Genomic DNA, 21,511 nt, shown 5'->3' on the forward strand with positions numbered 1-21,511 from the left:
ACTTGGACATGTGCTAAACTGATAACGGACACCCGCTATAATACGGTTGCCGTAATGCCGTTTGATTTATGCACTTTTCGCACCGTTATTGTATCCATGAACATAGGAACGATCTATCAATTGATTGATCTATCTTTAAAACTTTGCTATTCCATTTTAACGCATACGTATTTACGTACATATTTACGTTAAATATGATTTTTTTCTAAAGTTTCTTTTACTCAGGAAACGAGTGTACTTTCACCGAATGGGACGTCAATCGAATGAATTCGATTGAAAATCTCATTAATAATACAACCATGCGTAAGCACGATATTTAAAGTTAGTTTGTTTTATGTTTATCAAGTAATACGATATTGAAATTGGCTCGTTTAAAGATACGATCGAGGGCATTTATTTATACGAGTAATTATTTGAAATAATATTTTGCTATTATCTAACTAGTGTATGTAATATATGATCTATATAGCTCTCATTTAGTGGTATTAAATATAATTGTTAAAGATATTTATTGGAAATATATAAAGTTAAGTATTGATAAATTGTTTTAATAATACTGTTTTTAAAAAGTCTAAAAGTGGAGTTATATAATTGCCTTGTGGACAGCTCATACGTATATATATATATATAACAGGTTTTTTTAATGACATAACGTGGTGTATAATATTTTAAATATATAAAATATTATTAAAATCAAAAATAATATCACAACACACAATTTAACAAATTCGCAAGAAAATTGTATAGAATTAAACATTTAAAAATTAAAGAAAAATATATACGTATATATATTCTGTATACTATACTGAATTTATTCGGATAATCAATGTTCTATTGCATTTTACTTAGTTCTATCGGAAAGTTAGAAAAAAATATAATTAAAGTTTTTGAACGTACTTGCCTATTTTTCTTCGAATTGTTTGAAAAAGTTAAAACGGTTCTGAAGGATTCAAGTACCAAAGTTTATAAGTTGTATAATCCCTTTGATCTATCAAGATAGCAGTAAAGAAAGCGTAGGAAAGTTTAAGGAAAACGAAGAAGATGAGAATTTTCATTTCATTGTAATTGACGGTAATCGTTATACAAATATTTATCATTCTATGATCATCTTAGTGTCATTTATTTATATTAAACTTATATTAGAAAGAACTACACTTTATGTTGATAAGCCTGAAAAATGTATTAACATTCTCACCCAATAGGGTGAGATGTTTTGCGTATAAAATCTATATCTGAACAATCCAAGGTTCGGCTTGCTATTTAAATGTATATAAATATACAAAATATTTTTTCTTTGATATCACGCTTATAATCATTTGTTATATAACATTTCAAGAAAAATTATAATATGTTTGATGAAGAATTATTGTAAAAATTTGCATTAAAAGAGGTGCATTAATGTTTGAAATATATTTTTAGAAATGGAATATAATGAATTGACTGTAACATAAAATTTGAATAGATTTGTTTTACATAATAACTTGAAATATAGAATATATTATTAAATTAAGAAATAATGATATCGAAATTTATAAAGTTAAGAATAAAATCGAATAAAAAATTGGATATCTAAAATTGAAATAAAATTTAATAAGAAAATTAACAATTCAAATTTTAATATTTAATGACATAAAACTACGTAACCGGTCTCGAATATGTTAAGAATTGTATGCAAGTTTAAAAATAGAATAACTCGAAACTCGTCGTTAGTTAGGCTAGAAAATACGATTCTTTTAAATTCATTAAATGAATATTTCACATAGAAGTCACGTTATGCGATTAATTGATGTTACATTTTATATATTAAAATAAATATTATTCGAAGATATTGACGTAAATACATAAATAAAATTGTTCTACTTTTTTCTTGAAATTTTAATCGATATATAAATTATCAACAAACACGGAAGAGAGTAATCCAAGAATGATGTAGTAAAAGGTAACCTTGCACCGATTCTCGATGGATTAACGATGACGCTCCTTGCATCTTGACCCAACCCGAGTTCTTATTAGTATTCGAAAAAAATTTATTTCCATATCGCGTTGTCGGTGAACGGCTCGATCATAAAGAAAACCACGGAAGGTGGAGCAATATCGGCGTGGCTTGGTTATTATTCATTCACATTGTATTGAAAATTCGTGGTCAAGTATTCTTGCTTGAAACACACGCAAGAAAAAACAAATATGCATTTTTTTTTATTCTTCAAAAATGTCTTATAATAATATCAATTGTGAAATAATTGACATTCAAATAGTATTTGTGTAATTATTGAAAATATATTTAATAACATAATTACTATACTTTAACGTTTAACGTAATATGTGTGTAACACTTTAGTTTAATTTTTATTCAATTTTATAGAAAAAAAAAAATTATGATTATTCGATTACTTTAGTTTTAATTTATTGTTAAAAGAAGTAAATTATATATATATCTTTAATATGTAATAACAAAATCGTGCTAAGTAAGCGAATTAAACTACCGTTTAAATTTCTGAAAATCTTAGCGAGCGCGAAGTAACGTCTTTGTCTTCATCTTGATCGTAAAACGAGGAAAGAACATCGCCTTTGCCCGGTCATACATTCTTGTTGAACGAATGAATACGCGTCGCTACATTGGGATTATAATTGGTGCCGACCAATTAAGGATTAATTAAGTGTATTTTAGTCCGAAACCAGCCGCGTCGTCGTCACTTGAGGCGGCATTCACATTATAAGTGAACGCATAAGAGTGAGAGTGAAAAATAAAAAAAAATATAAATTACTTTATTATTATTATTATTTTGTCTATAGAGTTAAATAAAAATATTGTGTATTAGAATATATGAAAACAAAAAAATTAAATAAATTGAATACATGCGAATGAAGATAATTCATTCGAGATGAAAAATCATTAAAATACATTCGATTTAAAATCAAATCAATAGATATATTTACAATTAGATCAATAGATAATAACAATTATTATTTTTTTTTATATATAAATTTTGTCATTTTCACGAGATATTAACTGGTAACAATAATATCGAATAAAGTAAAAGATATTTCCGTGTCTCGCAACACGTGTTGAATTAGATTTGGTTGAATGATTCAATCAAAAATGTTTTTTCTTTTGTCTAAATGAACTATTTTCTTCTCAAAAAGACAATAAGAAAGCGTGAAATAGAACGAATTGGTATGATTATTTTGATATTATTTTAAACGACCCTTTTAGAAAAGAAAGATGAACGTGAATAGAATTGATATAAACGATTAAGATCGCGTGTTACTTCGCGTTTACCCAAGAATCGTGCTTTAACGAACATTTTCCTTTTGTGAATCGATATTAATTAACTTAGATTGTTGTGCAATATCGAGATAAATGTCCAGTTCCTTAATTGAGATTGAAACGGGGCGAAAAATAGATGAAGAAAGAGATGATAAAAAAAAGTTGGAAATATTTAACAATAAACAAAATAGTAAATTAAGTTAAAAAGTTCTTCTTAAAACGATATTTTTATTTCTAATTATTCAAAATTTCTACTTTTGTTTATTCTTTTTCTTTTGTAAATATTAATCGATTCTTCGTCACATATCTATATTACATATAACAATAATCTATGAGACATATAGTCTATTTTCTTGGACTTATAAAGAAGATGACTCGAATGTCAGTATCGTCTATTTTTAATTATCGGTGACTTCATCTGATCAGTTTGTTTCATAAAGTGTTTTTAATTCCAGTCGAAAGAACTTCCTATATGATTTCAATTTTCATTTTATATCTTAAGTATTAATACAATTTATTTTTTATTTCTCTTAAATAATTAACCCCTTGAGTGTTGAATACTTTTAATTAAAATGTTTTGTAGGAACGAAATAATTTATTATTAACTAAATACTAATAATACATTTTAATTAATAATTAAAGTTTTTGTTTCTGAATATAATTTAATTAATTAATATAAACATAACATTATTTTACATTAATATTAACAAACACGTATATGCGTCGATAGATCACACTGGTAATTTTTACCAAACGCATTTATGCGTCAATATCACTCTAAGGGTTAATTATTGTTTTATATAATACGTTTGAATTCACGAATGGAAGATCGGTACAAATTTTGAATTAAAAAAAAAAAAAAAAGAAAAAAAAACTCTTTTATTTGTTTGGTTTTTCAGATCAAACGTTGGTGATCCAATTGAACTTATTTCACGGGTTCCTTTAAAAATACTTTTCTCACCCAGGACAGAGAGTAATACGACACACAGAAATACGTTTCTTCAAAGTGAACGAATCAGTTCACACAAAACCGGTATGTACGAGTTTTCCCACGTTCTATTCGTTCTTTCATACTCGATTCTATAAATAAAATTGAACTATGTGTGAACACACACGTAGACATACGACCCTCAACCTATTTTCTTTTTTCGTTTCTCTTTTTTTCTTTCCCTCTCTTTTTTTTTATTTTTCGTTTCTCTACTCCAATTACAATAAATGTATTCTCCCTTGAACAAGATTCTTTTGATTCAAGGTCTACTTGACTTTGTATTTAAAATATAAATCGGATAATTTTGTATGAAAATCATTTGACCTATTTTTTTTTCCCACCTAATAAATCTCTTTTTTTTTTTCATTCAACTAGGTCGATTATCAAAAAGTACATAAGTTACAGATTTCAATTCAGAGAAATAATTCATTTCACAATTCCTTTATAGATAATAATAATTATTTTATTCTCGATGAAAGCTGCCAATTAACGAACACTCTTAATCCGTGATATAATTATACACTCGGTAGCAAATAAATGATAATGCACCAACCGAATCGAATCGATTCTCGAAAAACCGGTATTCTCACGCTTCTTATGTCTGTCCGCATTACTTATTTAAAGATGGTACTTACTACTTGCTTGCTATTGACCAAAATCGTCTGCTACTCTTCACAGATTACTTTAAAAGTAGCACTTACTACTTGTTGTTTGCTGTTAACCACAATCATCTATTCGCACTGATTATTTACAGACCTCCATTTACTACTTTGTTGCTATTCATTCAAATGGTCTAATTTTAAATATTATACCACTTTTCTCAACGACATTTGATGTACATTTCTTCGTTCTATCAATTGTTTATAAAAAGTATCAGATTTCACAATTGATTCTATTATAGACGTCAAGTGTTGTAGAAAAAATAACAAGAAAGAGAAGAAAAATTAATCATTTTTTAATAAATAGATTAGGTATGTCGATTAGTTAAACGTTCATTCTTCCTATAATAATAATAATAATTATCTGACGACAAGTTAAATATTTAATATATGAAAGATACAAAAAAAAAATTAACTAATAAAAAGGAAACTATTAATATTCAAATTGTATTTGAATGATAAGACACAATCATGCAAGTGTTTTTAATTAAGTATCAAGATTAACAGTAAATTCGATCAATCATTTTAAAATAAGTGTATCGTATATATCTTAAGATGAACGATGTGTGTATTTTTCTAATTATTAAAATATCTATTTGTAGAAGAAGACTAATTAATTAAATTTAATAGTTAAAGTAAAGTCATAATGAATAAATGATAGTTTTATCTTTTTTTTTTTTTTTAAAGTTTCGCATTAAATCGATCATTCTAGACAAATTTATCATTTTTGATCTTTGAACGGATGAATCGAACTTTATATTCATATTTATATTAGAAGAATATTTAATTAATTTTAATGATTACAATTTAATAATCATCGATCAAATCGATCATTTCAAAGACACATGTATCCGTTTAGATCTTCGAATGAATAAATCTAACCTTTTTTTTATTATTAAAATTTATATTTTTCTATATAATAGAATTAATTAATTAATAAAAAAAATAAAAAAAATGAATAAAACAGAGCTGATCAATCTTTCTTTAGACATCAGTATCATTTACTGATCTTCAAAGGAATGATACTAGCTAATTTTGTTTTTACAAATAAGAAAAAGGTAGTATTGCAGAATCGGTCCACGATGTGGAGTCTGGGACAACGTCGGGCTAATATACCAAGCCAGACCAGGTAAGAGTCTACACGAGTAGTGCGTGGGGCATCAACAGGCTCGGTTATAAATAGATCGCGAAGGTCAGCAGAACCAGCAGTTTTCATGCAAATGCCCCCGTCGATAGAATAATTCGTTCCTTTCGAGCCGAGTACTGATCGTTCGTCTCTATTTTACTTATCAGACTCCTACCATTTTGCTTCTCACTCATAACTCCCTCCCCCTTCTCCATCCTTTTTCTCTTACACATATACAAATTTAGAATTTAATTTTAGTGTTCTTTATTTCTCAATAACACAGACTTTCTTTATATTATTTTTTAAATATTGTCAAATATTTGTAAATTCTTAATTTTTCTTTTAGTTATATATCAATGACGGTAATTATGGAAATTAAATTAATTAAAAGAATTGAAACGATTGATTAGTAGATTTATTATATATAACGATTATTTATAATATACAATAAATTATATAATAAATTTTTTTTCTTTATTTACTCTACTGTCATAATTATCTTCATATACGAGGAAAAATACAAATAGGAATAAATTAAATCTATTAAAAGACGTAATTATGTATCATAATGTACATAAAGGCCAATTATCATTGAAATAATAAAAAAATCATATAATGGTAAATATGAAAGGAAAAGAGAAATAATTTTCTGAAATAAATAACTAGATAAATGTTGTCAAGTGTACAGTAATTGGTAACTTAGACGTATTACAACATATCACGTAAGTATGTACATATAACAGCATTTAAATGCTATTCTTAAACATCCATTGGTGTTACGTAAATAAAACCCGGAAAAGTCGGAAAGACAAATTAACCAAAATGAAACGTTACTTTGAAAAAATTATTTATAAATGAAATAAGGATTTGACATTATCTACAAACAATTATCATTTTTTGGTTTATATAAAAATGACGATAGTCAGCAATATTACATATAATATTTCAAATAACGCACATGTATGATAAATACACAGATATGATTATAATCCTTTATCGATTCCAAAATTCGTCGACAACAGGTATACAACAAATATACAGAGATTCGAATAGAGTGGTAACTTTAATAACACCTCGAATATCTGCTTCGAAGTCTGCGCGTAACGTAAGCAGCATCAACAGGTGGTTGGACGAAGGAAGGTAGGTAGGTAGATAGGTAATACATATGTAGGTGTCATATATATATATATATATATGATTCTCTTACATACATACTAAAAGAAAGAGAGAAAGAGAGAGACAAGCGAAGTTGCATTATCGAAAGTTCCCACTGATTCTCTGTGGTATTCGTGCGTGTTACGAACTTCGCTTCGACGCATAGGTGGGCATTACAAGCTCAACGTCCACCTACACGTATGTACCTAAATGGGTACTCGGACGTGCACAGGGTGGTCCACGCAATCTCGAGTCGCCTTCGTCTTTCGAGAGCCTTCGATCTTCCTTTCTCTCTCTCTCTTTTTCTCTTCATCTTCCTCTCTCGTTCTGTATAAACCCGGATGACGCAGCGACATGCAAGCATGAGCGCATTTTAAACGCTCTCTTTATGATCTCCATGTACTTTCTCTGCGATCATCGAAAATAACTATGAACCGAGAATGTCACAGATACGATGTGCATCCACTTAACGTAACTGTCTACACTTTGGTAACTAAATGATATAACAAAAACTTGTGAAAGGCTAACGATATTAATATTTTTTAAGAGTAATCATAATTAAAATTTTTTCAAAATATAATAAATATAATGATATTAGTAAGTAATGAAAAAAATAAAAAAAAATATATATATATATATATATATATATATATATATATATATATATATATATATATATATATATATATATAATATTATAAGCCTGTAAAAATATACTAGTTTTTGTAACAACAACAAAAAAAAGAGATAATAATTGAAAAGATTATTAGTAGAAAGAAAATAACTTGATCGTTATTATAAAATACTATAAAAAAAAAGAAGAAGAAAAAAAAGGTAGATACGTTATTATCTTTTTCTCCTTTTTTTTGTTTTTGCAAACAACAATTATATATTGTTGTTTTTAAGGGGGGGGGAGGTAAGGTTAATTCGTACAAAAAAAGAATGAAATGAAATATTATAAAATACTATAAAAAAAGAAGAAGAAAAAAAGTAGATACGTTATTATCTTTTTCTCCTTTTTTTTTCTTGCAAACAACAATTATATATTGTTGTTTTTAAATTATTATTATTATTATTATTATTATTATTATTATTATTATTATTATTATTATTATTATTATTATCATCACATTATTATTTGACGTGAACAGAATAATCATACGCACATACGTACACATATTTGAATTATTTGAAATTATTCGACTAAAAATGATCGAAGATCGATCGAGAAAAGAAAGAGGTCGGTATCAAGAGAAATTGAGAGTACGATCCGTCTTCGTTTCACTTTTGCAAAATGAAAGAGTAAAATAAATAAAAGAAAATAAATATAATGCATACGTTAAAAAGAAAGAAAGAAAGAAAGAAAGAGACGCGTGCGTGGCGCCAAGACGAGTCGGGAAGAGCTGCCGCCGTTAAAGGAATCCGACAAATTTGCTCGACGATACTCACCACTGTCCGTCGAGAGTATAACGAGTGAAACTAGGTGAAAGTAAGTAGCTCTTCGCCGGAGAGAAGGGTCTTTTACAGGAGTGACGCGACGTACTTACGCGTTTTACTCACGCTCCCTCCCTCCCCACCCACCTTTCTCACCTCTTTATCAATCCATCTTTTTCAATGATCTTTCTTAATGATACTGAATTTAAAAAAGATAAAAATAAGAAATTCAAAATTTTTAGATAAGAGTTTCAAAGCATATTATAACATACGAAGTATGTGGATTGAAAAGTTTCGAACAGCAATAAAAACAATTCTTTTTTTTTTTTCTTTAACCCTTTGAGGTGCTGAATACTTTTAGCTAAAGTGTTTTTTTAAGTACGAAATAGTTTATTATTATTGCAGTTGATTTCGTTGATATTGATATTATTAACTAGATCAAATAATAAATTATATTTAATAATTAAATTTTTTGTTTCTTATATAATTTTCATGTAACAAGATTTAAAACAACAATCAATACGTAAATCAACATTACATTATTTTACATTAATATTGACAAACATATATATATGCGTCGTCGATAGTTTACGCTCTGGCAATTTTTATCCATCGCATATATGCGTCTATAGTATTTAATAATTATTTCTATGTTATACTCAAGACTTTTTAATTCACCCACGTATAATGAAGATGATAATAAAATGCTTTACGTACAAGAGTAAAAAAGAGAGGACAAAAATAATATAAAGAAAAAAGTGACAATATATTCCATTCGACCTTGTTTACAAGCTATTTCTATTTTTATGTTTTTATAATTAGTAATTGTATTTTCATAAAAGGAGCTTAATTCGTATTTATGAACAATGATTCTAGATATTATTCGACCTTGTGAATATCACACGTTCTGTCGATTGAGTTTATTCATTTTAGGTTTTTTGTTTTTCTACAATTCATTAATTCTCTTATTTAGTACGGGTTATAGATCAAAAGTGTGTGATTAAGTAATTAGAATTGGATATAAAAGAATACGATTAAATTTGTATTTTTGATGGTCCCTTGAAAAACAGTGTATTCAGTATTCGTTGCTAGAATCAAAGCACTTGTTCACGTATACAACAAAGTTGTCAACAAATTAGAATCATATTAAAGAATTTTTAAAACATTGCAAAATTCTTCGATTCGACTACGAACTTATATAAAGACTGAGAATAACCATTTTAATTGTATCATATATGTTATTACAGATCCGCAGTTTATTGTGTGAAAATTTGAAATATTATTAATTACTTCTAATAAGTCATTACTTTAAAGAGAAATCGTTTAGTAAATAAGACCTTAATTAATTCTCATTTTTTTTTTAAAAGATTCTTATTAAAAAAGTATAACTTCAGAATGATGATAATTAATACGTACACTTTTGAAATCTACCAATTATCGTAAATCGATATTGTATAAAACTTAGATAATTTTTCGATCTACTCAAGAAATGTTTTTTTAATACGGCATGCTGCTTTTGAAACAGCATTAAAACGAAGATAGAAGTGAGAAAAATCTACGAGTTTCAACTTTGGAAGGAATTGGAAACCTTCATTGATCGATTTTTCCGCATCAAGTTTCACGAGAGATACCTTTGCCATTGACGAAGTTACCACGACTTTCACGAAAAGCGTATAAAGATTCTGAGGAAGGTAGTTGTCTGGTTTGTTCGATGTTTGCAACGAGACAACATTCGATTTCTCAATGCTTGATCGAGCAGGAACATCGACTCGAGATATTGTGAAAATCTTCGACAATATTTTCACATATCTGTTCTCGCCTTATTAACTTTCATAATTTTAATAGAAGGTGTGTTGTAATAATAAGAAATATTTAATTTGTAATTTATTATTAAATTAATCCTAATTTTAATAATAATAGATCTGGAAAAAATGATTAAATTATTAATCATATAAGGATGAACAATCCCATTATTTTTTATATCATAAATAAGCATTCAATTTATCGATCTTTATGTTTTTATAGTTAAATTTTATTTGATTTATCTAACGTAATTGTTAGATTAGATTTAACTTCTATTTTCGAACCTAAGATATTTTTAATATATGAAATTTTTGTAAAATATATATAACAGGAATAAAATAATTAGGAATCGAAATTTGATGTTGACAAAAAATATCTATTTTTTCCGTGGACTCATGAATATTGTGAAGTTACTATAGTAGACTTTTGTAACCCAAATTGTATTCAAAGGTAAAAACATAAATTAATAATTAATTTTAAACAGAGTCTCATATCACGAACGATTTTTCGAAACACTTAATTTTGCACATAGAAAAGTGCAATCTTTTTTTTTATTTTCATAATAAATAATATAGTATATATAAATTTAATATTTTTCTTCATAAAAACAGGAACTTCAGAAATTAAATATTTTCCCTTTTTATTTATTATTCGATTGAATTAAATATAAATGGAATCCTCACATTTAGCATCGTCATCTTAATTAAACTTTAAAAGAATCACGTGCGTTAATTGGAATTACTTAAAATTAAATAAAAACAACAAAATATCTTCATGAAGTGAAGAAAAATAAAATCAATTTGCGGAGTGAAAAATATATATATATATATATATAATCACGTATAAAAGTTAAAATAAATAACACGTGCGTATGTGTTTTTGCGCGTGCATTTCGTATCCTACGTATTAATGACTAATTCGAACCATAAGATCGGTATTACTGGAATGTCGTCAAGTATATACATACAGGTTGGTGGGGTTTGCCCGTCGCATTTATCGCGGTTATCGAAGCTAATCGTGCGAGCTTTGCATATTTCGAAGTTCAACGACCTTGTGCGTGCCGATCGATCGTCGATAAAATTATCGATAAAGATCGGATGCGATAATAAAACGTTTACCATTCCAGTCCGGGCTTCGACCGTCCTCCAGTTAAAAATCGATCTTATCTTGAATAATATGATCGATTTTTTCCTCAAATTTTATATTACTTAAAAAAAAAAAAAAACACACACAACGTTGATATACATATGCACCACATACGCATATAAAAGAAATAGATTTTGCGTAATCGAGAATGACGGTTCGATTAAATGCACCATTGCGAGATATAGTATAAAATATGAGAGAAATCTGCTACATTGACGATTATCTAATCGTTTTGCATCGTGTCGTGCAGCTTTCAACGTTTCTAACAATTTATACGAATATATACACACATATTATACATATTAGATCTAACTAAATGTTTAGTCTACAAAAAAAAAAAAAAAAAAAAAAAAAAAAAAGGAAAAATTAATTATAAAAAGATAAGTTATTTTATCGGCAGGAAATTGAAATGTTTATCAAGATTAAAACAAACTTTAAATATTAATAAAAAATTGTTAATTAAATATCGATAAGAGAAATACTTATACGGTATAAAAAATTTCCAAAATTATATGCGTGATACGTAAATATATACGTATATGTGATAATATTATTCGTAAAAGGATCTATCGGAATATGTGGATGAGAGCACACGTTTGCACGTGAGAGGGCAAACATAACCCGTAATTATATCGTCGCGCCGCGGGTGTTCAGATTGTCGAAGAAGAATAACCCTCGTCTAGTAAGTCTTTTGACAAGACACGACGGCTTTCGAGCGAGCAAAAGACTCCACATATTTTCTCACGCTCCTATCAAATTAATCCTTCAATCTACTGATCTTCCTTCTTTCGACGTTCCTTGCATCCTTCGATCGCTTTATTAGAAGCTTTTACGTTTTATTTTTCGTAACGAAAAATTTGTCACATCATTTAAATACTTACTTTTAATATTTCGTTAGAATACTTTTTTTTTTTATATATATAATACAAAAATGATTCTTTTTTTTCTTAGTTTATTGTGACTTGATATTTCGTCGAATTGTTTTCTCTTTCTTTTTACGATTATGTCGATGAAATGTTCAATTATTAATTGCTAGTCCGAACTTGGTATGCTTGGTTTATGCATTTCAATTTTTTTTTTTTTTTTGCGAAGAAATTCACGGTAATATTGAAAAATCAATTGATCAAATTTGATTTTAATTTTGTGTATCCGTATAGTGAATTATGATAAATATACTCACGTAGCTGATCATTGGTATATTTCGTGACTGAGCGACTATAGCCTCGACATAGCAGGAGCCTTCGGGTCCGAAGAAGGCCGCGACCCCGTCGCAGATCATGTCGATCATAGCATTCGTGGCTTCCACGGTCTCTCCCCTTGTATCGTTCCATCGCATCACCAGATTTACGTCTGGCAAGATATTAGGGTCTTTGTTGATCTGAACAAAAATAATACAAATGTTTAAAGAACGTTTTAAGAAAAAAAAAAACGAAGTATCGATCTCTTCTAATTCTATACTATTAAATAATCGAAATGATTGGAAAATTATTCACGATAGGTTGGATCGAACAACGAAATGTTGAAAATATTTTTATAATAGAAAGAATTTTCTATTTCATTTCATTTCTTTCTTTTTTTCTCTCTCTCTCTTTTTTTTTATTTCTCTTTCTCCGTCGTGCACAATCTTACTCGGTATATCCGGCTCCCGTATAAATATCACTCGCTCGGTTATTATGCAAATCTGAATTCCAGCAAACAATACTTTTCCAAGTAGTCACTATGCCGGTGTGCCAATTTACATGCTTGCCAATACGAGTTGAAATTATAACCGTTGGTACCGTTGAAAAGTTCGCACGTGTAATAAATCCTTCTAAACCACCGCCACCACCCTCCTCCTCCTCCTCCTTCTTCTCTTCCTCACCCTGTTTCTCTATTTCGTGTCTCCATCTGCGGATTCGTGAGTTTCCTTTTGAACATTGTACAGAAGCCATTATGCGAGTAACTATTTTACGTTCTCGCACGACTCCTACGCGAATAAAGAAGAGTGAGAGAAAAAGAGGAAAAAAACAGAATATTGCAGTGGCACCTCTTCATTGCGTCGAATTTATATTCGTGACACGAGTTTCAGGAGAGTTGCCAAAAAATCGGTGAATCGAAGCATACGCGTTATTTGTTTATTATTTCTCCAACACGAATTATTAAAGATTTTTAATTTCTTATTGGCACTTTTTTTGTAACGTGTCCCTTATTAAATTTTAATCGATAATAGAATAGTTTGTATTGTTTTTTTTTGTTTTTATTAGATATAATTTATTATTTAAGGATTAAATGTGTAGGAATATATTTAATAAATATTGAATACAATGAAAACAAAAGAAAAATTTGTTTTCTTTATTCAATAATATTCATAAAATAGTATTATTGCATTTTTAATATATAAATGTTAATCATTTAGTTTACAATCGGGAGGAATATTTTATATAATTTTTTGTACGATACATTCTCGTACAATTAAATGTACATCGATCGATAAGTAATGCATTAAAATGTAATCTATTATAAATGACCAACGTGTGTTTACTTCAATTCACAATCTTAATGTGATTTTATTAGCATTTTATTAGCTTTTAGTTTTTCTGGAAGTATTTAATTATTATTCTTCCCGGATGCAACGTATAACTTTAGCGTTACATATAAGGAACGAAAAGAAAGTATAAACGTTGAAGGCCATTGCAATTTTACCAATCACAGTCACATTTTGAATAAATGAAGGGCGTTCAGTTTGGAAAGGCTACGCTAATTCCAAGGATGATGAAAATTATTTTACAACCTGCTGATTTTATTTTGTTAAATTTGAAAAGAGAGAGAGAGAGAGAGAGAGAGAGAGAGAGAGAGAGAGAAAAGAAAAATAAATAAGTAAAAAATGAAATTGAGATACAAACGATCATTATACGATTCATCTCATTTTATAAATATTGTTGAATGATCTTGACGAATGATAATTAGATCTTACATAAAAATAAAAAAATAAAAAGAACAAAAAGAGAAAGAAAAAGAATAATACGATCGATCATTCTGCACTATTCCTGTGAACATCGGATTCTTGAAAAGATCGATCAATCGACAAATGACGCCAGGAACAAACTAAGGATTTTCATCATCGATCTTACGCACGCGACTGGTGGTCGTCGTCGTTCTTCTCTCACGAACCAATGATATACGTTCCCGTTTACCGATCTCATTATCTCCCACATATGCTCTAGTTAACGCGGCAAATTCCACACTTTTTTTTTGTTCATTCACTTGACGCAATGACGAGGATAAACCGTACAAGGTGCACCTGCACACAGATAGGAACGCGTTCTAGCGACCACCAACCATGAGAACGCTTATTACGATATGTTAGGTATATATGACGGATAAAGGCCGCGTTTTATAACTCTACCCAAGTAAGTGTCGTTCTCTGCTTACGGCAGCAACGCCAGGAGTCGACATTGCGATCGCGATGCTTACTCTTGCGTGACATATCGAGGTGTATAAATAAAACGGCCGCGAGAGTTGTTTCCTGCGCGCCTGCTGACTTTTCTTAAGAACTCTTCGAGAATTCCCTAAGTCTCATTTCTTTTAACGTTTTTAGTTTTTCGATTCGTTACTTTTAATGAGTTAACGATTATCTTGCCTTCTTTACTGATTGACAACTAATCCAGGAGTACGTAAATATTTCAACGAAAATATACATCATTTATATATCTTACCGATTTTGATAATTCATCATTTTTTTCTCCTTATATTTTATGATTTCAATTGTTTCAATAATTTAATTTATATACATTCGTTTTTTAACACTATTTAAGAGCTAAATCATTATTGGCCATGTTACAATGGTAACTTAAGTTAATAACTTGAAGTTATTTTCTTTTCTTTTCATTTACGAAATTCAGGGTCTTAAAGGATTTCAAGTTGAGGTCGAGAGAAGGAATAAAAAAAAAAAAAAAAAATAACAAAGTGCGAAAGTAAGTTACAGATAAGAAGTTTCTTCCAAAACGAAGATAAAGAAGGATCAAGGTGCGAAAGAACGAACGAAGAAGGGAGAGAAGAGGGGAGGGGGAGGAGGAACTCTCTGAAATTAATAAGAAAAATCGATAGCAGAATGCACCGCGATGATTTGGAGCCGCGAAATAGGGTGGATATGGTTCGCGGCTGGTAATTACTGGCGGATGGCCGATTAATCTTTGACATAACGGCGTTTTATTTTCGCGCCAGGGTGATGGTGATCGTGATGGTGGTGGTGGTTGTGGTGGTGGTGGCTACAGCTCGAGGCGCGATACGATCGGTTCATTTCGGGCATTCCCAACCCGTAACTTCTCTCTTTCTGTTTCTCTCGCTCCTACTCTTTCACATGGGCACCCCATACATACATACACTCACAATCATGTATCACATGAATAAGAAAGAAAAAGAGAAAGAAAGAGAGAGAGAGAGAAAGATGAAAGACAAACGGATGCATACTGCAACTTGCAAAGAGATCTTCTCGAACTTGAGTTTGGGATAAAACGTGGGAGGAGGGGAAGAACGAAAGAAAAAAAAAAGAAAAAGAGAGTGTTTGAGAGAGAGAGAGAGAGAGAGAGAGTGAGAAGGAAGAGGCGTTCTCGATCGCGAACGAATTCTTCTCACGGTTGGCCGTGAGTGCAGTTTCGTTGGTGCTCGCGTGGGCGGACCGGCAAATAATGCTAGTCTTGTATTTTTAAACCCAAGCGACGAAGAAGTCTGCCCTCTCTTCCCCCCCCCTCTGTCTCTCCCTCTTTCTCTTCCTTTCTTTCGCGAAGAGAAACTAAAAGAAGAAAGTAAGAAAAAGAGAGAGAAATATGTGGAATTGGTCGAGTTACTTTGCTCCTTGTGTTGCTGCTGTTCCTTCCAGAATAAGAACGACAGAGAGGAAAGAAAGAAAGAAAGAAAGAGAGAGAGAGAAAGAGAGAGAGAAAAAGAGAGTATTACTACCTTTCTCCTCTTCCCACTCTGATTCGACGAACGAGACGGCGAAAACGATCTCACGGTCACCGCGAACGCGCCGATCTCTTCGAATGAATTATCGAACCTCCTGGAGCCCATCGTCGATCCCACCACACATACTTTATATATACGTGTTGCTCTTCAGACGATCGGAGAGAACGTTTGACCAGTCCGATATATCGAGAAGGAAGAGCTTATCTCGATTCTTTCGTAAATTCCAATTGAGGCTTTGAGTACCGGAGTAGACCAATTCACGTTTTTTCTCAAAATATCCAATATTTGGTATAGTAAAATTAATACATTTTTTAAAATTTGTCTTTTATTGAATCGACAATGGCAAACATGTAAGGATCCACTTTCATTCAAAGCTGATTTTTAAAGCAAATTGACAAAAATTTGTACAAGTTTTTAAAGGAGTTTTCTCAAAATTATTACAGTTAATGAGATTGGTCCACTTTGGTTTTCAACGACTCAATTATGAGTTATTTTATTAGCAAATAAAAACAATTATTCTTAAAAATATCTATTTTTAAAAGTTAATATGAGATTGAATGTTTCAAATACCGAAGCTTTTTTTAATGAATAAACGTCGAAATAAACAATGAAAATATCAACGAAATAAGAAACAAATCGATCTGTATAAATTGCATGAAAATAATTATGAAAGAAAAAATATAAAGAAAAAAATAAGCAAAGTTACCTCGTCGAGTGCCATAGAGAGAGCACCAGAAATAGCGAGTCCTTGTCGATCTTTGAGACCACCCTTAATAGCTGTGAGATATCCGATGGTGAGATTCTGGGTCTTTTTGAGCTCCATTTTTGTATGTGAGGCAGAATTAAGCATGGGGTTTCTATCGACGGTATGCCTACCGAAGGCCGGCTTCGAGGAACCGTCAAAGTATGAGGATGAAGAGGAATAGCTTGTCTTTCGTTGCCATTCGTGTGCAGAAAATGGTTCAGCTAAACCAAGGACCAAAGGGCTGCTTGCCAACAACAGAAGTACGAAAAAACTTCTAGAGGATAATAAATGTCCTCCTTGGAAGTATCTTCTTCGTCCACCTGCACGTTGACGTTCTTGTTGACGATGATGATTACGATGATAATAATAATAATGTTGCTGTTGCTGCTGTTGCTGATTATGATGATGATGATGATGATGATTGTGATGATGTTGATGATGATTATGGTGGTCCTCTTGTTGCCGTTGTTCGTCGTCCTGGCAACGTGAACAAGATCGATGATGTTGTCGATGACGTTGACGTTGTTGTTGTTGATGTTGGGAAATTCGATGATAGTGCAGCCGATTGGGCACCTGATGCTGGCGACGGGGAGGCCTGCGGCGGCTCGGCTGTATTAGCGGGCCAGGGCGCATGGCCGCCGCCGCCACCGGTCAGCAGCGCCTCCCTCCCGCTCACCTGCCAACAAAAAAATCGACCCGCTCCTCAAATATCTCCTCTGACCTCTTTATCATTTATGTAAGACACATATTAACCTATCTAGCTAGTTATTAAGCGACCCTGACTGTGACACTGTATTATCATCCCCAATACGGATAATATCTGGACTGTTTATTTTGAAAGTGGTTTCACAGCCATTTACAGCCCGTAAATATACATTACTTTCAATAAATTCGTCTAAAAAAGAAATTTGTATAATCAAATTGCATATTGAATTTACACCACTTTCAAAATAAATGGTCCATTTTTTTGCCGGTGTGTGTGTGTGTTTTTTTTAACGAAAATATATTATTAATGCTTTATGTATATATCGATACTGATAAATTTTAAAATAATACCATTATTTTTGTAAGGTGTTTGATGTATCATTGATGACATACAGAATATGCACAATTAATTTTATAATTACAACGAAAATATGCGTGACATGTAACAACACTTTTATTGTACGTAATTGCTTGATAAAATGCAATTTTCATTATCAAAACAATTCACTAAACACAAGTAATCAGTAAAAGTTCTATTGCCAATTTTCCGTAACATTTTATAGTTTCTTGCAGTGGTGAACTATAAGCAATCATTGGTTCAAACAAATCAACTGATTTCCATATATTATAATCTACTACTATTTTTGGACAGTTTGAAACAATTGAAAATCACAAAAATGGTCTATAGCGTCTCGGGGTAATCGGTGACCTCAACATAACTAATTCATTTAACACAATTTGTACAATTTAATACAACTCCCTTTATCTATTGTAAACAAAATTTTAACAAAATATGCATCCCATAATAAAAAATTTATATAGGCATGATATGTAGGCAAATCACGTGAAATTCGCATGGCAGTTGACGCGTTAAGCAAACAAAAAGTGTTTATAAAAAGAAACGTCTATCGAAAGCAAATGTTGACATTTTTCATTATTCATGTGATAAATAGAATTTTTTATATTATGAACAAAAGTGTGATAAATCCTATATAAGAAATGACTTGATCATATTAAATTGATTTTAGAAGCCTCTTTTTTTATTGACATACACTAGCTAAAGTTTTAAGTTATTTGATAGAAAAGTTAACGAGGCTTCAATTTTATTCGAAGTTATATAATAAAACTATTTCGCTATAGGAATGAGCTTATTTCGTCTAATAGGAATTTGAAGTTTATCTAAAGTTATATGAAAGGTAAATTTGTCATTATGTTAAAGATCGAACTTGTACTGAACATTATATATACTTCCCTCCTATATATTTCGACGTACTTGGTTATTTCAAAACAAGATTTTTTAATTCAAAAATATATTTATTAAGTGAAATATTTAACTAATTTCCCTTATTCATATTCTTTTATTAATTATCATTCTCTTTTTCTATAATACAATACTTCACCATTTAGACACAAATGAAAGAACAAATAAGATTAATAAAAACAGTTTTTATCTGATTTAATAAATGAGACATAATATGAATAAAATGTTTTATTAAATCAAACTTACTGAATAATTGGCAATTTTAACAATTTAAAAAAAAAAAAAAAAGCAAATAAGACAGATCATCATACAATTGTCAGATTAAATAAACAAAGTCTAGCATGAACGAAAGAAAGATTTAAAATTAATCGAATAATTAGCAATATCAATGACTCTTATAAACGAGAGAGAGAGGACTACTTTAAAAATAATATTTTCTTTTCCTCCATTGTTTAATGTTCTCATATGTCATTTGCAAATATTTATATACATAGTATAGGTAAGATGAGAGCATTGAATATAATTAATCAAAGATCAGTTTGATCCTCGTTCTCTGACGTATTCAACGATCCTCATAATTGCATTAATAATTCATCGTTAAAAGGCACGAGGAACTCCAATGGAGCTATTAATATTCGAGAAAAAAAAAGGCCTCGTTCGTTTTTATACTTTCCGTCATGTTTTTATATTATCTTCGTAATCGCAAACGTGTCGTTCGCGATCGGTTATCTACAATAGAGAATAAAAAAAAAAAATAAAAATAAAAAGAATTCATAAGGCATTCAACATTGGAGTAATTTTGTAAGATCTACGTGTCTTTCATTAATGTTATATACTTCTCTCTTTCTATTTTTCCCATTTTATCTATCTATTTCTATCTTTGAATGTAAAAATATTATAGTGATGTGTAAAGAATAACTAGTATATTCCTGTTAGAGTAGTATACTTGTCACGAGGCCACGTTCATTTACGTGAATCATCATTTTGCGTGATATTTATCCCTGTTAAAGTGTTAACTTAGATAAGTTTTGATCGGTTAATTTATCTATACGAAAAGCTTAGAACAATTATAATATAAAATGATAAGATTCAAAATAAAAAAATATGAATAAATTAATCAAAATAGGAGTATAATTATTTATTAATAAGAATAATTACTTTATTTAATTGATTATATTATTATTATTATTAATTGGCATTAGGAACTCGGACGTTCATTGCCGCAAATATCAAATTCCGCCAGTGTTCCCGTTCCTGAGTGCGACTCCTCCATTCGCGGTCTTCGTAGCCTATTTCAAGATCTCTAATCGCTTATACAGAACAAATAAATTGTTTAAACTTTTATGAAGAACATATGTGATATCTTTGTGAAAAGTAAAATCCTTTTTTTCGATTAACAAGTTAACAATGATTCTATTTTTTTTTCTCCTAAACCTCTCCTATTTTACTTTGCTTTTTCTAACCAGGGGACAGTTAGATTGAATCCCCTCCGATTTTTTTTTCAAACTTTGCACACTTGCAGTAGTATATGAGAATATTCGTTGTACTTTAAAAAAAAAAAAAAAAAATACTAGATATTTAACCGTTTTCGAAAAAATGGGGGTAGAAATTTCACAAAAATCGTCTCGTGTTTGTAATGTCGCCCTGATCGATTTCTCGACAGGGAAAAATTTGTTTTTTTAATCTTTTTTTTTTATTTCCCTGATAAGTAGTTATCGTAACAACGTAATAGAAATATTGAAATAAGCACAAAAATATGATAACGTATTTTTACACTATCAATACGTGATTTCATAATTCGTTCAGCTCGTAAATTTCCTGTATCACGAATATTCTCGTAAATTTTTACAGATTGTGATACCAAGAAGAGAAAAGGAGAGAAAGAGAACGCTTCAAAAGTAAAAAAGAGCCCCTTGAAAAACAGTAGAAACAAAAATGTAAAAAACAGATAAGAATGTTCGCTATATTTCAATTTTATTTCTTTTTCCAAATTAATTAATTCTTATTTTTCAACCATTACCGACCGATTACTCGATTAGATACGCCGATAAAAATCACAAATTATAAAACGCATTTGGTATAAATAAAAATTTCATACAAGGTAAAATTGTAATACCGCGTAAAACCGTAATAGATCAATAATGATAGCGCTAATAAACAAATGATAAGAAACATTAGAGTATTTTTATTCGCAACGATAATTATGACAATAAATTTACGATTAATCAAAAAAGATCGTAATAAAAAAAATTGATTTTATGATTTATTTTACGACAT

The 21,511-nt window shown here is 29.9% G+C and overlaps 1 protein-coding gene across 15 annotated transcripts in view; it reads right to left on the reverse strand.

Annotated features, from left to right (window-relative positions):
• LOC107064074 (receptor-type guanylate cyclase Gyc76C) overlaps positions 1–21,511 on the reverse strand; it is an 80,511-nt gene that overhangs the window by 19,898 nt on the left and 39,102 nt on the right. For 9 of the 15 annotated variants that reach the window (XM_015316349.2, XM_015316347.2, XM_089178286.1 and 6 more), the window contains 2 exons: positions 17,230–17,944; positions 12,760–12,957 (listed from right to left, as the gene is read on the reverse strand). In XM_015316349.2, the coding sequence (XP_015171835.2) occupies positions 12,760–12,957; positions 17,230–17,901 (870 nt within the window). In that variant the 5' untranslated portion in view covers positions 17,902–17,944. Of the gene's footprint in view, positions 1–12,759; positions 12,958–14,689; positions 14,789–17,229; positions 17,968–21,511 lie in introns of those variants that run through there. The other 6 variants (XM_089178294.1, XM_089178292.1, XM_089178289.1 and 3 more) reach the window with 3 other exon arrangements.

This window comes from Polistes dominula, unplaced genomic scaffold (assembly GCF_049000335.1).
Source record: "Polistes dominula isolate Pdom_NZ unplaced genomic scaffold, Pdom_raw_medaka contig_77, whole genome shotgun sequence".
Classification (NCBI taxonomy): Eukaryota; Metazoa; Arthropoda; class Insecta; order Hymenoptera; family Vespidae; genus Polistes; species Polistes dominula.